This window comes from Chiloscyllium plagiosum, chromosome 10 (genome assembly GCF_004010195.1).
Source record: "Chiloscyllium plagiosum isolate BGI_BamShark_2017 chromosome 10, ASM401019v2, whole genome shotgun sequence".
Classification (NCBI taxonomy): Eukaryota; Metazoa; Chordata; class Chondrichthyes; order Orectolobiformes; family Hemiscylliidae; genus Chiloscyllium; species Chiloscyllium plagiosum.
The window spans coordinates 24,760,511-24,778,649 of record NC_057719.1 but is presented as its reverse complement, the minus strand read 5'-3'; the positions used below and the strand labels follow the sequence as shown (position 1 = coordinate 24,778,649).

General features: G+C 39.4%; 2 protein-coding genes across 5 annotated transcripts in view; one reads left to right on the top strand and one right to left on the bottom strand.

The window, feature by feature from the left end:
- The window catches only part of prima1 (proline rich membrane anchor 1), a 255,369-nt gene that overhangs the window by 10,017 nt on the left and 227,213 nt on the right, over nt 1-18,139 (bottom strand). The gene's annotated exons all lie outside the window — the stretch shown is intronic.
- The window catches only part of LOC122553429 (protein unc-79 homolog), a 218,242-nt gene that overhangs the window by 131,009 nt on the left and 69,094 nt on the right, over nt 1-18,139 (top strand). For 3 of the 4 annotated variants that reach the window (XM_043697181.1, XM_043697182.1, XM_043697179.1), the window contains one exon: nt 7,492-7,599. The exons of the other annotated variant lie outside the window; for it this stretch is intronic. In XM_043697181.1, coding sequence (XP_043553116.1) covers nt 7,492-7,599 — 108 coding nt within the window. The remainder of the gene's footprint in view (nt 1-7,491; nt 7,600-18,139) is intronic. 4 annotated transcript variants of the gene reach the window in all.

The following is an 18,139-nucleotide window of genomic DNA, read 5'->3' as shown; positions in this document are numbered from 1 at the left end:
GACACTGCAGATGTGTTCACCTAGGATACATGGTGTGTCCAGACTTCCAACATAGTGCAGGAAATCCACTTGGCATAGCATAAATTTAAAAACTGATAATTAAAATTAGAATAAGTGGAATAACTTGCCAGTTACACAAGTAAGCTAATTCCCTTGTAACAAAGTAAGCCAATTATTGACAGTAGAATAAGGTAGATAAAGAAAGAAGCACCTATAATCCACTTCACTGAGCTCCCTCACTAAAGTAAACTTCCACTTTACATTCTTTGCATCCAAAACAGTATTTATTACAGGTGAGCTAGCGTAAAGGAAGGCCCTGTTTTATGCTGTCTCAAAAACAACTGAATTCAAGCTTCTGAAAATCAGTTTTAACTAGCAACCTTGTTATTTAGCTGGAGCTATTAACAGAGAGCCTGAACACCCTTGTTTTAAGACTGCATTTAATTTAGCAATTAATTAAAAATTACTTTCCATGTTAAAGGAAGACCAAACTAGAGAAAGAAATCAGCCCTTGAAAATCTCCCACTCTCGATATAGACCCAAATTCAACAGGACCAATGTATTCCCTGAATTACCCAGTTGTTAAAATTCCCCCCGCTGTATCTAGGCCTTCTTGTAATTTTTTTATTATTTCATGGGATATTGGTATAATTGGCAGTAGTTGGCACCCATCCATAATTATCCATTTTAGCCACTGCAGTTCATGTGGCTAACCCACAGTACTGCTGGGAAAACAGTTCCAAGTTTTTAATCCCATGATGATAAAGGAACAGTGGTATAACTCCAAGTCAGAATGGTATGTGAGTGGAGGGGACCTTTTACATGATGGTGTTCCCATGCTCCTGGTCCTGTTGTCTTTCTAGGTGGTAGAGGTTGTGCATTTGGGAGATACTGAGAAAAGAGCCTTGTATATGGTACGTGCTGCTGACATTGTGCATCTCCAGAATGGAAGGAGGGAATGTTGGTGAAAATGGATAGAGTTAAGTGTCATGTGGTGATGATTGAGTTCATGACTAGACCAGAAAAGAGTTGAACTTTTATGGAGTTGTTGGAACTGCAGCCATCCTGGGAAATGGAGAGTTTTTGTTCACACTTCTGGCTTGTACCTTTAGACCATGGACAGAATTTGGGATGTTAGGAGGAGTTACACCCTTCAAAACTCTCTGCCTTTGTAACTCAGGGTGTAGCTAGTCCTGTTCAGTTTCTGGCCAGTGGTGACCCCCCACCCTCCCCCCACCAGGATGTTGATAGTTTGAGAACTGCAAAACTGAATCACTTAAAGGAAAGTATGTGTAAGAAAATATTTTTTGTGATTTTATAGAAAAGCAACAACAGAAAAGTCCATGACACTATAATCAATTTGAAAAACCATACACTGTATAATTTTAATATTAATATTTAATATTAAAGTATATGCAGAAGGTGTACAGACTTATTTGTCCATTTCCTTTCTAAACAGTTTTTCGCATCAAGGTTGGGTATTAGGACCACTAATTTTTGTTTCACAGTGTGGTCAGCATGGGATGTCATTTCCAAGACACAAATTCTTATATACTTACTTTAACAAATAAACTAATGACCTGACCCACCTCAACAATGAGTGATCATTCCTAGATAAATTAACAATTGTGTCTCTTCAAATTAGCAATATTCCATACCATCATACTTCCAAATAAGTAGTTACCATTCCCTTCAAGAGCAATTAATGACCATACATTGCAAATCAACTCATTCCAATTACCCAGGATATAGATGTGGACCATTTCCACTTCTAGCGAAACTCATGATTATTCTGTTCTCTCAGATCAATTTTAAACAAGATTATTATCTGTGCATATGTCTAACATGAAGATGGGAATAACATATTACATTTCATGTTCTGTTTCATATTTGGCATTTTCAAGCAAGTTATTTTTAACATATGCAGTAATGTGCAATATGTATATTCAGCTGATCAACTCTCAGGTCTTAATATTGGATAGTTTGAGATCAGGATAATAAAAGGCAAAATAATTTTACTCATAGGTTTCTGGTTACATAGCTGATTACACAAGATCAAATTATTAGATACGACAAAAGATATATTTAAAAAGGACAATTAAACTTAAATTTGAACCATTTTTAAGTAGGTAATCTTTTTGCCACATTTAAAATCATGTTTGTTCTATATACAAGATAATTTTGAAATTTTTTGAACAATTGGAACTGAAGTTTTATAAGAGTATAGAGTCCTTCTGTTGTTACATAATAGGCACCAGTTACCTGAATTTGGAAGTCTCATTTTTAAAAAGGACTTCTATTATTTTCATGAGCATGAGGGAAGGAAGGGAATAAGTTGAGGTTTGCACACCTAACATCAGGCTGATTTTATTTTTGTTAGGAGGGTGGCCAAACACAACTTGTACACTTTAGAGCTGGTAGAATAAGGTCTCAAGATGACAAGGTACCCTTTTGTATATGGTGCCCTTTGGGATCGTGAAAAGTAGAAATGTGCATAAACATATTGATCTTTCAAGAGAACTGTCAAAAGGAGCTGGGGCACTGACAAGGCAGTCAACACTCCTGCCCCTTAAATCTTAAAGAAAAATGTCTTTGCAATATTCCAAAATATACTTTGGTGTTTTATTCTGTCTGTTTACACAATGGGGTCATTATGAGAGGTGTAGTGCTACATGACTGAATTTCTCAAACTTGGATTATCACAGCGGAGTAGCTGTTTTTTTGGTAGCATGATTAATAACTTCAAGTGGATACTTATTTTTATAAATTAAACTGCGATGAATGGGGTTTTTAAATGAAAGATGTTATTTTCTTAAAATAATGAATCCTTCAATAGACACTATTATCTCATCATTATCTCATCTCAGCATTGATGTTGAGTTTTGCTTATGGTGAATACTGGGTTAGTTGGCATGGTACGTATAAAGGCTAGTGGGGCATGGGATGGTATAAGTTAGCATTCAGTTGACACAAAGAGTATAAAGAGCCTTGGGTGAGGGACAATCATTGTGTAGAGCGTATGATGGGCCATGAGAGTGGATTGAAGGGTTAGGTTAGCATTAGAGGATCTGATGGACCATGGTTGATGGGTGGAGGGCAATAGTTGACATTGGTTGGCAGGGGAAGGAGTGTAGAGATTGTCTGGAGGGTGAGAAGTGAGTGCTGAAGGGTTGCTTTTTGTTTGATTTTGTTTCATATCTTTGATCTAGTGCCAGTCCACAGAGGCAGGCCTTCTGACGAGCCTGCTTCTGCATTTCACAGACTCCACATGCTTTCTGGAGTGGCCCACTATGACTCCCTAAAATGTGGAATGAAATTTCAACTTCAGGTAACTTTTTCCCAGTTTGTGAAGCTGGGAGTTCTCCAAACTTTGCACCCCTGGGTCTGGACTGCAACAAAAAAAAGCAGGACCAGGTTTTCTTGCCATTTATGTTTAGACAAATAATCAAATTGGAACTTAAAAACTCTGGTAAAATCACAACAATTTCCACAAAATCAGCACAGGAATACTTCCTTAACTCTTGCATTAATATGCAGTTCAATAATGACAATTGAAAACTAACTTTACAACATTAGAATGGAAGCCAAGCAAATTTAAAAATATAAATTATTTGTATTTTCAATTTATTTAACAAACATTTTTGAGAAAGTTCAATATTCTAATATTTTTTCCTCCTAGAGCCTTTTATAGGTAAAATTGTTGGTAAAATTCTAGAATCCACCATTAAGGATGAGGTTTCTAAATTCTTGGAAGACCAGGGTCGGATTAGAACAAGTCAAATGGAGTTAGTAAGGGGAGGTCGTGCCTGACAAACCTGTTGGAATTCTTTGAAGAGGTGACAAGTAGGTTATACCAGGGAAACCCAGTGGATGTGGTCTATCTAGACTTCCAAAAGGCCTTTGATAAGGTGCCACACGGGAGGCTGCTGAGCAAGGTGAGGGCCCATGGTGTTCGAGGTGAGCTACTCATATGGATTGAGGATTGGCCGTCTGACAGAAGGCAGAGAGTTGGGATAAAAGGTTCTTTTTCAGAATGGCAGTCAGTGACAAGCGGTGTCCCACAGGGTTCAGTGTTGGGGCCGCAGCTGTTCACATTATATATTAATGATCTGGATGAAGGGACTGGGGGCATTCTAGCGAAGTTTGCCGATGATACAAAATTAGGTGGACAGGCAGGTAGTACTGAGGAAGTGGGGAGGCTGCAGAAGGATCTAGACAGTTTGGAAGAGTGGTCCAGGAAATGGCTGATGGAATTCAATGTGAGCAAATGCGAGGTCTTGCACTTTGGAAAAAAGAATACAAGCATGGACTACTTTCTAAACGGTGAGAAAATTCGTAAAGCCAAAGTAAAAAGGGATCTGGGAGTGCTAGTTGAGGATTCTCTAAAGGTAAACATGCAGGTTGAGTCTGTGATTAAGAAAGCGAATGCAATGTTGTCATTTATCTCAAGAGGGTTGGAATATAAAAGCACCGTTGTGCTACTGAGACTTTATAAAGCTATGGTTAGGCCCCATTTGGAGTACTGTGTCCAGTTTTGGTCCCCACACCTCAGGAAGGACATACTGGCACTGGAGCGTGTCCAGCGGAGATTCACACGGATGATCCCTGGAATGGTAGGTCTAACATATTAGCAACGGCTGAGGATCCTGGGATTGTATTCATTGGAGTTTAGAAGATTAAGGGAGATCTAATAGAACCTTACAAGATAATACATGGCTTGGAGAGGGTGGACGCTAGGAAATTGTTTCCGTTAGGCGAGGAGACTAGGACCTGTGGACACAGCCTTAGAATTAGAGGGGGTAAATTCAGAACAGAAATGCGGAGACATTTCTTCAGCCAGAGAATGGTGGGCCTGTGGAATTCATTGCCACAGAGTGCAGTGGAGGCTGGGATGCTAAATGTCTTCAAGGCAGAGATTGATACATTCTTGATGTCACAAGGAATTAAGGGCTACGGGGAGAATGCGGGTAAGTGGAGTTGAAATGCCCATCAGCCCATCAGCACTCGATGGGCCGAATGGCCTTACTTCCACTCCTTTGTCTTAAGGTCTTATAGTCTTACAGATCTTCCTGCATCTTGCTAGAATTTAACTGGGAGGACAAGTAGATGACTAGCTCCTAGATATCTGATGCTAATCAGTGCAAATTTATTTCTGCCATTTGGACAATGTATTATTACATATTTATATTTTCATCAGTTACTCACTGTGGTGATACTATTGCTTTAAGAGGTATATTTTGTCTTTTTTTATTGAAGAAAGTTTGAGACAAAGGTTACAAGCAGTCCGCTCAAAGCCAATAGAGTAAACAGCTTGTGAGGCCTTGGGGCTTTTTTGAAATGTTGGAACAATAGAAGCAGCCTCAATCAATGGGATCAAGCTCCCACAGTACTCAAGTTTTGAGTCTTAGCTTTCTCCAGTTCCTGAGGTCTTGAAACTGGATGTGGGAATGCTTATTCCTTTCTCTGTTACAGCTAAAAACTGTGGTTCTCTTCCTGCTGCCAGAATTGCATATGAGACAATCTATTGAATTTGCCTTTGCGAAAGGTGTGTTGATGGGAGATTACTATACTGGAACAGTTTAGATTAGATTACTTACAGTGTGGAAACAGGCCCTTCAGCCCAGCGAGTCCACACCGACCCGCAACCCACCCATACCCCTACATTTACTCTTTCACCTAACAGTACGGGCAATTTAGCATGGCCAATTCACCTGACCTGCACATCTTTGGACTGTGGGAGGAAACCCACGCAGACACAGGGAGAATGTGCAAACTCCACACAGTCAGTCGCCTGAGGCAGGAATTGAACCCGTGTCTCTGGTGCTGTGAGGCAGCAGTGCTAACAACTGTGCCACCCGGTTAATTAGTAGTAATTAATATATACATATATTATTTTGTTAAGCATTTCTAAAGAGCTAAAATTAAGCCAATTCTTTTCTTTTTATTTTGTCTGTATTTTAACTGTAGTGTAAAAATTAAGTGTGTTTTGCTTAAACTTGAGAAGTTTGACCAATCAAATTGTATCTGGAAGGCAATACCTTACACTTACTTTTAAAGTAAGAAAATTAGGGTCTAGACTATCTTCTTAGTATATTTTGGGGGGGGTTGATCTGTTCCATAACATTGTAATCTAACTTCAAATAATGTACAGTCTTAGCAACGTCTTAAGTAAATAGTTCACTTGTGACATGCAGTTCAGAGTTCTAATCCATCAGTTTATGTGAAGAAAAATGTAGAGCAACAAGTTGTAGAATATCTTAATGGAACTAGTATGTTTGGTTTCAAATTTTCATAGAATACCCAAGGGTGAGTCTGTATTTTGTGAAAATAAGACAGAAAGCATGTGTGAGTATATAGAGCCACACAAGGTGTGTGTACGAGTGTGTGTGTGTGTGAGAGTGTGTGCGTCTATAATGTTCTGGATAGGATTCTAAAATAACAGGCTTCATTGTCTGCAATTTCAAAGTTATCAAAAGATGATAATTTAATAATTTGGTGGATTTAAAAACAATCTATGGATGCCGAGGGTGAACTTCACATATGTTCTCCTGATCAGTGTAAATTTCAGCTTTATGTGTTGAGCTTGCCCTGCACATAAAGCCTGATGTGAGTGGGTAATTTTTCCCATACCTTGTAGTTAAGTTCCTGAGAGGGGAAGATAGAAAATTAAGCATAGTTCCTGCTCCTGATCATGATTGAGGAACTGCTGTTGGAAAATTTAACCATGTGGGCACTGAATTGTGTCTTGCTTTATTGACTTCTGGGGCAAGTAACCTGCTGTCAGTCACCACTACAGCTTATATCTGACAAATTACCACGTCAGTGGGGCACTGGAAAACATTGAATAAAACAAAGCAGCAACCCCAAACAGATAAGTTAGTGCCTTTCAGAAGAGAAACAAAAATTTGGAAGATGTTAAGAAATGTTTTAATTAGTTTTCTTCATTCATTTTACAAAACTTTTGTTTTAAATTTTGGTAAATTTGATGCACAAATGAACAAGAGATTAATCAAATTATTTACCTCAAACTCCAAATGCTAATTTCTTAACAAACTGAATCAGGAAGATCCCTCTTTATTCATTAAATAAGGAAGTTAATGACTGCTCTCTATGTGTTTTAAGCTGTTCCAAATAATCTTGCAATTGAACAGTTTTACTTAAAAGTAATGTTTTTACATTAACCCCTTTAATTGTATATGGAAATTTGTGAAAGAACATTATGTATGTGGAAGACATTCAGTGTCTCAGTTTAACCTTTTTAACCTTTGTGAATAGTGTTTAAGTATTTTGTATTTAGTGCTGACAGCATGAAGAATTATAAAGAAACTGTAATTAAATTTCACAGTCAAATAATAACCAGAACTTATTAGCTAATTTTAAATGATCAGTATTTAATACTAAGATTCAGCTCAGTTTGTCATGATGGTTTGCAGTTGTAAAGCTCAGAGAGAGTAAAAAAAGTTATATTCCTGGTACAAAATTGTTTTGCAGATCAGTCTGTTAAAGATCTTTCAGCTCTGGATATGCCAAGAGAATCTGCCTCTGCTCCAACACTAGAAGCAGCTGTGCCAGAGACCAGTTGCCACTCTTCCGTATCAAGTAAACTAATTAAAATATTGTGTGCAAGATGCTTGTCTAATTAGTTCCACACTTTTAATAGTTTCTAACATAGCAGCTTAGTATACATAAACATCCGTACTATGGCCATGGTAAAGAAAATCCTTGTTTCTGGTCACTTTGTGGATCATCTTCAAAGCTATGATCATCTTGAGTTCTTTAGTTGCTGCTGTCTGCTAGGGATGAATATCAAGCTGAACTGAGAAGCCATAGTTACTCAAATCAGGCCATTTTACTTGTACTTGTCAGTACATAAGAACATATAAAGAAGCTGGAATAGACCATTTAGTGCTTTAATCTACTTCCCATTCAATAAGATCATGATTGTTCCAATCATGACCTCAACTCCACATTTCCTGCTACCCAGCCACCCTACCACTGCCATAGCCCTTGACTGCTTTGTCGATCAAATAATCCTTCTTACTCAGCCCTGAATATATGTTGTAAGAACATACATAAGAACATAAGAGCTAGGAGCAGAAGTAGACCATTTGGCTTTTTGAGCCTGCTCCCCCTTCAGTAAGATCATGGCTGATCTTTTCGTGGCCTCACCTCCACTTATCCGCCTTCACACCATACCCTTAATTCCTTTACTGTCAAACAATTATCTCTCTTAGAATTAAAAATATTCAATGAAAAGACTTAATTCACTTCAATGGGCATGGAATTCCACAGATTGACAACTCTTTGGGTGAAGAAGTTCCTTCTCAATTCAATCTTAAATCTGCTCCCCTAATGTTGAGGCTATACCCTCTTGTCCTAGTTTTATCCGCCAGTGGAAACGTCCTCTCCACTTCTATCTTATCTATTCCCTTTGTAATTTTATATGTGTCTATAAGATCCCCCCTCATTCTTCTAAATTCCAATGAATATAATCCCAGTCTACTCAGTCTCTCCTCATAAGGCAACCCCCTCAACTTCAGAATCAACCTAGTGAACCTTCTCTGCACCCCCTCTAGTGCCAATATATCCTTTCTCTTCCACTCTCTTCCGTCGGACAGAAGTTTGCATCCATGTATGAATTGATTCAAGAACAGCTTCTTCCCTGCTGTCGTTAGACTTCTGAATTTTAAATTTAGTGGATGTACGTTTGCTTGCTGAGCTTGGAGGTTCATTTCCAGACGTTTTGTTACCTTACTAGGTAACATCTTCAGTGGGCCTCATGTGAAGCAATGCTAAAAATTCCTGCTTTCTATTTATATTATTTATAAATCCTGTGCCCAGACCATTCCACTGAACCATAGTAATTACCAGGACTGATTTGATTAAAATGATAGTCAAATATGTGATCTCTCAAATAAAAATGAGCAGCCTACATTATCTGATAGAGCAGCTCAAGGTTACAACTTGAGAAAGCAGCACTGCATCAGCTCAAGTCTGATCCCTAAAGACAAATCTGGAAGCCAAAATAAAAACATGCTGTGAAGAGAAAGCCGGAGAGATCTAACAAAATGCTGATAATTGTGACATGTGAAGTGATTTAAATGCCATTAAAGTCAAAAATATAGGGATGGGACTTCCAGATTCAGGTCTCTGGAGTCTATTTCACTTTTAGGAAAATTCAGCCAATTGTACAAAAAAAATCTAAATTATCTTGTATACAGAACAAATAGGATTTTAAATGTGGCAAAAAAATTACAGACCAAAAGAATGGACAAAATGCCACTTGTTCACAGGACAGTGTTTCTCCTCTTGACAGTGACAATATCATTTGTCGATGCTGAAAAGAAACTTTATGAACAACTTCTCACTGTGAATTCACAGAGGTGGCTGATACACTCTGGGCTATCCTCCAGAACAATCAAACATATGAAAAAAAGCAACAATTTTACCCCAGTGGTATTCCAGCTGAGGTCTTCAAGGATGGTAGACTTTACTTGCATCAAAACTTCATACGTTTGTCCTACAGATTTGAGAGGAAAAACAATTCGCCTACTCCCCTTTTTCCCCATTGACATTAGGAATATGATAATTATGACGATCATCAAGAAGGTATATCAAGCATTGCTTTGGAATCTATTGAGGTATTTCCTTCTTGACCACAGCAGACTAAAGTCCTGACACACACACTCCTGAATTCTCTATTTGCTATGGCTGAGGAGATGCTTCCTGAGACATGGTGTGACTTCAGTCTCCCAGAAGAACTTCTAACATGATCTAACATCAATTTTTTTTTTAAAGTGAGAGCAGTACCAGAACTCTTCATTGCATTCATTGACCTGACCCAGAGTAATTGACTCAGTGTATCATGAGGCTGTGTGGATTCTACTCCAAAGATTTGAATATTTGAAACTCCATCACAATCCTGCAGTTGCTTCTTGATGATATGACTGTGACTTTTTAAGTTGAATATCTGAAACAACTTCAGAGTTCAAACTGAAGTCAAACGAGGCTGTGTGATAGCCTCCAGACTATTTGCAATCCACCTGACACTTGCTATTCACTTCATCAAAGATCAGCTGCCTCCTGCTGGCAGTATTAAATCATCTTGATGGAACACTCTTTAGCTTCAGTTCCCTTTGTGCCAAAATGCACTGATCACTGTAAATGTGTATCTATATCTTGCAGATCGATGTAGTGTGACTCCCACTCTGCATCAGGTTTGCAAACCACTCTTTTCCTCACTTCCACATGCGAGATACATAGTCTCGTCTTGAAAGTTGCCAAAACAAAACTGATGAATCAACCCCACCGGTCAGATAACTATCACATCTCCCAAGATCTGTTGAAGGAGACACTCTGCAGTATATTAATCCTATACCTCAGCAGCCATTTCTGTCAAGGAGCCCCCACTATTGATGGGGAGATCCAAAGCTGGAGCAGCAGTGCCAGTTCAGCCTTCTAACAATTACAGCAGTGAGTGATTACAAAATCCTCCACAATGTAACAAGGTTGTAGCACACAGAACAGTTGTTGTCACCATAGTCTTGTACTGCAGTGAGATCTGGACTATGTATAAGTGACATTTTATAAATGACCTGGAAGAGGGGTTAGAAGGTTGGGTGAGCAAGTTTGCAGATGATACGAAAGTCGGAGGAGTTGTTGACAGTGAGGAAGGATGTGGCAGGTTACAGCAGGATATAGAGAAGCTGCAGAGCTGGGCAGAAAGGTGGCAAATGGAATTCAATGTAGCTAAGTGGGAGGAATAACAAAAAGATGGGGTACTGGGCTAATGGTCGGATACTTGGTAGTGTGGATGAGCAGAGGGATCTTGGTGTCCATGTACACAGATCTCTGAAAGTTGCCACCCAGGTAAATAGTGCGGTGAGGAAGGCATATGGCGTACTGGCTTTTATTGGAAGAGGAATTGAGTTCCGGAGTCCTGAGGTCATGATGCAGTTGTATAAGACTCTGGTACGGCAGCATCTGGAATATTGTGTGCAGTTTTGGTCGCCATACTATAGGAAGGATGTGGAGGCACTGGAACGGGTGCAGAGGAGGTTTACCAGGATGTTGCCTGGTATGGTAGGAAGATCGTATGAGGAAAGATTGAGACACTTGGGGCTGTTTTCATTAGAGAAAAGAAGGTTTAGGGGTGACTTGATTGAGGTGTACAAGATGATTAGGGGGTTAGATAGGGTTGACAGTGTGAACCTTTTCCCGCGTATGGAGTCGGGTATTACAAGGGGACATAGCTTTAAATTAAGGGGGGGTAGATATAGGACTGAAGTTAGGGGTAGGTTCTTCACTCAGCGAGTCGTAAGTTCATGGAATGCCCTGCCAGTAGCAGTGGTGGACTCTCCCTCTTTATGGGCATTTAAGCGGGCATTGGATAGGTATATGGAGGATAGTGGGTTAGTATAGGTTAGGTGGGCTTGGATCGGCGCAACATCGAGGGCCAAAGGGCCTGTACTGCGCTGTATTCTTCTATGTTCTATGACACCTAATTTCTCTAGAGAAATTACATCAGCAATGCCTCTGCCACATTCTCTGACTTTAATGGGAGGACAAATGCTCGCCGCCTCCTTGAAGCCAACCTCATAGACATTCAGGCAGAACTCCTAAAAAATCAACTTCAAATCAGCTTCTCCTCTCAATTCTCAAATGGCCAACCTTTCATGGTAGGGATCAAAATAGCGGAGATTCACATGGATGATTCCTGGAATGGTAGGCCTAACATACGATGAATGGCTGAGGATCCTGGGATTGTATTCATTAGAGTTTAGGAGGTTGAGGGGAGGTCTAATAGAAACTTAAAAGATAATGCATGGCTTAGAAAGGGTGGATGCTGGGAAGTTGTTTCTGTTAGGCGAGGAGACTAAGACCCATGGGCATAGCCTTAGAATTAGAGGGGGTTAATTTAGTGGAAATGAGGAGACATTTCTTTAGCCAGAGAGTGGTGGGCCTGTCAAATTCATTGCCATGGAGTGCAGTGGAGGCCGGGACGTTCAAGGCAGAGATTGATAAATTCTTGATCTCGCAAGGAATTAAGGACTTTGAGGAGAGTGCAGGTAAGTGGAGTTGAAATGCCAATCAGCCTTGATTAAATGGTGGAGTGGACTCGATGGGTCAAATGGCCTTACTTCCACTCCTATGTCTATGTTCTTATGGTCTAAAACACTTCAAGGCACTCTAAAGCTCTCCTTGAAGCATGGTGGCATGGATTTTAATGACTTGAGCGTGTGGCAACTCATCCATCAAGCTGCATCATGCTTTAAACCCTAAAAGAAGGAAGGAAATTAAAAATCCCTGCCTTCTGGATCACACTACCTCATGTGATGTCCTGCTGTATGTGCCTAAATGTATAGGGTCAAAAATCAACCTTGTTCAGTTACACAAAGTCCTATGGCTGAAACTTATGACCCTGAGTGGTTGTCTTCCTTAAATCTAGGTACAGCCGATGACTACAACTGTTTCACTCAGTTTGAACTTTGGAAAGATTATATATCTTCTCTTTTCTAAATGAGAGAAAATGGCCTTACGTACATTTGCAGTGCTGTTTATGTGTTCTGCGGTACCATTCGTATCGCAAAAAGTACAATATACACATTTACAATTACCCACTTGGTAGCCAACAAAGTGTTAGTTCTACGTCATATCTAATCATTAGCAATAGTTTTTTTGTGTAAGAGTATGCTTCATTTGCTTTTTTATGATCATAAACTCCAGAGTAAAGTTTTACTCACCAGGAACAGTGTAGTTGGCTTATTCGAAACTTCAGATCGAACTGACCTATTTGGAAAACATGATCCTTCACCTGCAAATCCCTGAGCAAAAGTGAACTTTTCTGAGCAGAAAAAAAGGATGATTATCTTTTGGCCAAACAGAATATCTTCTGTTTTAACACATAAAAATTGTCATTCTAATGAAAAATGTATTAAACTCAGTTTAGGATCTGTTGAAGCTTTGAGGATGATTTTAACCCAATTGGCCAGGCAAGAAACCAATTGAATCAGGGAAAATGCCAGCTTTACACTCCCTTGGCTTCAGTGGGGAGTACAGCAGGAATGGGGGCAGGGTGTAAAGTTTGCTTTGCAGATAATCTTCTGTTTTCTTGTTTAGGTTAAAAGTGGGCTGTTTAATTCTATATATGGATGTATGTGTATGCATGTGTATGTCTGCAATTGTGTGAATAAAAGTCAGTGTATTATGAGAAATGCTCAATTAGCTATGTGTGGTTTTGGTTTTGAATCCACTAATGTTGCCAGTCTTAAAGATGGAAGATGAGCATAACTTTTGCATAAATTTTGTGCTGAATCTTCCACTTCATTGTTGTGCTGCACCAGTCTTCAGTTATCTGAAATGTTGCCAAGCTGTGATTGTTTATGGATCAGTATAACACTTTGAATTTGAACGACAGTCGTGAGTTTGAAGTCACATACATATCAGAGCTTTTCTTTATCAGTTGTTTCACCTTTCATCTGTTGGTTAGAAAAATTCTGATATGCCAAAAGCCTTTGGCTTACACGGTTAAGAGATTCATGTCTACTCTATTGCTGTAACTTCACTTGAAGAGCAACAGCAATTTTGTTTACAGATTTATAAGGGTTATCTGTGGTGAAGGCTCTGTGTTAATTCTTGGCTGTACATGTATGTCTTTTCATTTTTGTCAGTTATATGTCAAACACTGAATTTGATACAGTGGTTAATCAAATTTAAATATGCATTTTAGTGAAGTCAGCTAAGTGAAAATTCTCGATTTTAATCAGCCCATTATTGCTGGATCCAGTGTGATGACAGCAGGGACACTGTCCTGAACCCAGTGACTACAGACCTCACTGGAAAGTGGTAACAGAACAGTATTTGTAAAGGAATAAAAAGAAATGATTAACCACTACATTATCATTTACTTGAGCACTGAGTTCCATTTATTTTACATCAGGTCCACCTGTTTCAGTATTTGTTTTTATACCATGTTTAGTTCAATATAGGCAAATGAAAAGGGGATCCCTGGGGGCCCTGACACTGAACCAATTAATGAAGAGACAACTGGAACATCAGTCTAGTGCACCTCACAACATCAGTAGCTGGGACACTGGTTAGTATGTTCAACATTACAATATAGATATGGTCCAACCTTGCTATTGCAAACGTATGTAGACTGCTGATTCATACCATTGTCATTATGTCATGTTAGAACATTTTGCTGAGCAAGGTGGAGTTTCATGAGAACCAGAGAAAAAACAACATTCATAATGTAGTTTGTTGCAAAGGGTTTGATGATATCTTTCAATAGACTGTTAGTTGAATTGTGGAAGAATACTTTTACAAAAGCTGGCTCGTTTTGAATAACAACAATGGCATTGTAGGAATTGAAAATAATTACATTTAAGTTGCTCATTTGCTTTCATGAATTGGTCTCCCATTCTTTGTTAGTTGACTTTTTAAAAGAGCTTCAGTCGAACATAATAGAAGTTTAAATGCTTGAAAATCTTGTTAAAATTAAATGTGTTCTTTGAGCACTTGCACTGATAAACAAGCAAACTAAACGATTTCTGGGTATCACAGCATCACATTAGGATCAATTTTTTGATGTTTCTTTTCAATTTATTTGGTCATTAAAAACCTTCAACCCTTCTGACATATTTCCACTGAAATTTGAACAACAGCCTCTGGAAAGGACTGCAGATTGGGCTCAGCTGGGAAGCTGATTCCCTTCCTCTGGCCAACGTTTCTGATTGGTCCAAACCTGGCTCTGGGGGTAAAAAGGAGAAGTGAGGACTGCAGCTCTGGAGATCAGAGCTGAAAAATGTGTTGCTGGAAAAGCGCAGCAGGTCAGGCAGCATCCAAGGAGCAGGAGAATCGACGTTTCGGGCAGAAGCCCTTCCTGAAGAAGGGCTTATGCCCGAAACGTCAACTCTCCTGCTCCTTTGATGCTGCCTGACCTGCTGCGCTTTTCCAGCAACACATTTTTCAGCTCTGGGGGTAAAAAGGACTGAGAGGGAAGAGAGTTCTTACTTTTCTAGCCTTCATGCACTGCCCCTGATCAGAGCAATCACACTTTGTCACTAAATTGTGAACAAAGTGTTCAGGTCAGCTACAGGATCTGGACTCTGAAGAAAATTTAAATTGTCTGTTTTAAATTACCCTACTACAAAGAATGGCCACCAGGGAGCACTGAAACTCTCTACTCACTGAGGGGAAGGACGTAACACTTCAGGCCTTTATCAGATATTCTGTTTCAGAGAATTAAACATCTTAAACATTTTACTGCACAGAAGACGATCATTCAACCCATTACTGCTCCACTGGCTGACAAGTAGCCACCCAGTCTAATATCGCTTCTCAGTTCTTGTTCCATATCTTTATAGGTTACGGTACTTCTCAGGTGCGTATCCCCTTACTTTATAAAAGTTTATCAGGGTTTCTGTCTAAGCTACCCTTTAAGAAGTGAGTTGCAGGATTTTTAAAATATTAATTCAGAACATCTGGGCATCACTGGCCAAGCCAGTATTTATTTGCCCATCCCTAATTGCCCACATTACTATGGGTCTCGAATCACATGTAGGTTAGACCAGGTAAGGATGACAGTTTCCTTCCCAAAGGACGTTAGTGAACCAGATGGTTTTTCCGACAATTGACAGTGGTTTCATAGTCTTCATCAGACTCCTAACTCTGGATATTTGTTGAATTCAAATTCAACCGTCTGATTCAAATGGGTTGACAGTCTAGAAATAATGCCATGAGGCTATCATTTCCCACTACTGTCTGGATGAAACAATTTATACTTGAATTCCCTCTGAATCTTTTGTCTCTTACCCTAAATCTCTCACTCCTGAACCAAGGGGATTAAAGCACTCTCACCCAAGCAAGATCCTCGATAATTTTATGCACTTCAGTTATATCTCCCTACATCTTCCTCTGTTCCAAAGAAAGTATCTCTAGCCTACATAACCTTTCATTATAACTGAAATTCTCCAGTAGAGGTAATATGTGTATAAATCTTCTCTGTCACATCTCTAGCACAATCACATCTTTACTCTAGTGTGGTGAACAGCACTGCAAGTAGCACTTCTGGTGTGGCCAGACAAGTGTTTAGTTTCAGTTTAAAGTCCCAGTTCTAACATATTATGCTTTGGCTATTAAAAGCAGGTGGCTGTATGGCTTTTGGGGTTAATAAAGAGAAGTATCCTGTTTGCTTTTTTGAATAATATATCAAATATTCCACATGTCTTTTCATGTCCTCTGAAATGGTGAAAATCCTGGATACCTGTTTTCCTAATCCTAGATAGGTCCCTAATGGTGGAGGAACATGCAATTTCTGTGTTGGTGAAGTGGTCACTGACCCCAGGCTGGGGTTCATGGTGGATGCACTATTTCTGAATTTGCCCACACACAGATATCCAAATTTCATTAGCATTTTCACTGTTTGTTATCGTTACTGAAATTCCATATTCTGGTATATATATTTATAAGCAAAATTATGTTGGGGTAATATTAACTGACAGGCGGCCTGGACGGTGCTAGAAATGATGCTGCTCTTCAGGAGCTACTGCTCTGTTGCTAATGACTACAGTAGCCAACAACAGTTTTTTCTTCAATCATAGGAACTAGGTCTTGTTGGCAAGACCAGCATTTATCACATTTCTTTAATTGCCCTTGTGAACACGGTGGTGAGCTGCCTTCTTGAATACAATTGGGTGGCTTACAAGGCTATTTTAGAAAGCAGTTAATTCCTATATCTTTGTACTAGAAAGTAATTTGAAACTTGAATCAGTAACATTGCCATTCCACTCCCTGCATTTTGTTGAATTTACCACAAGAGCGTCACAAATAAAAGTAAAAGCTCAAACGTGCAAAAAGTTATTTTTAATATACTGCTTGAAGAAAAACAAAAGATACTTCTCATTCACTTAGCTCTTTAACCTAATTGCATTTTATTTCCAAGCACATATAATTTTCGGAGCACTTTACTGTTAGCTGTCCTCAATGTTAAGCATAATGCTGATTTCTATGATGTTTTGCAGCCAGCTGTCAGCTTGATTCAGTTGATAATACTCTCACCTGTGCATCAGAGGGTGCAGGTTTTGATATGTAATTTAGATCAACACATGGTATTGAAGGAGTGTAGCATAGTTGAAGCAGCTGTATTTTGAAGTTGCCTGTTTCTCTGTTAAAGTGGATGTAATAAGTCCATGGCATCATTTGGAGAGTAGAAATTCTCCCTATCAAATATTCCTTCGCATCCCAACCTATTTTTCTAATCGACCTATTCAGAGATGTTTTTACATAGCTCTGGAGCAGGTGGAACTTGAACACTAGCATCCCAGTCCAGGGGTAAGGATGCTATCACTGTACCACAAGAGGGTTCTTCTCATGATTTTAAACAGAATAACTAACCATCCATCACATTTGCTATAATGGGATTTTGCTGTATGTAGAATTATCTACATAACAACAGTGAAGTCATTGTGAAGTACGTTGGAACATCCTGAGATCCCAATTAGATGAAGATGGTAAAAGAGGGGGAGGTGTAGCATTGCTAGTCAAGGACACTATTACAGTTGCAGAAAGGATGTTTGGGGACTCGTCAACTGAGGTAGTATGGGCTGAGGGTAGAAAAAGGAAAGGAGAGGTCACTCTGTTGGGAGTTTTCTATAGGCCTCCGAAAGTTCCAGAGATGTAGAGGAAAGGATAGCAAAGATGATTCTCGATAGGAGTAAGAGAGACAGGATAGTTTCATGGGGGACTTCAACTTTCCAAATATTGACTGGGAACACTATAGTACGAGTACTATAGATGGGTCAGTTTTTCTCCAGTATGTGCAGGAGGGCTTCCTGAACAGTATGTAAACAGGCCAACAAGGGGCTAAGACACATTAGATTTAGTACTGGGGAATGAGCCCGGCCAGGTATTAGATTTGGAAGTAGGTGAGCACTTTGGTGATAGCAATCACAATTCTGTTATGTTTACCTTAGTGATAGAAAGGGATAGGTGTATACCACTGGGCAAGAGTTACAGCTGGGAGAAAGGCAATTATGATGCGATTAGGCAAGATTTAGGAAGCATAGGATGGGGAAGGAAACTGCAGGGGATGGGCACATTAGAAATGTGGAGCTTATTCAAGGAAAAGCTCCTGAGT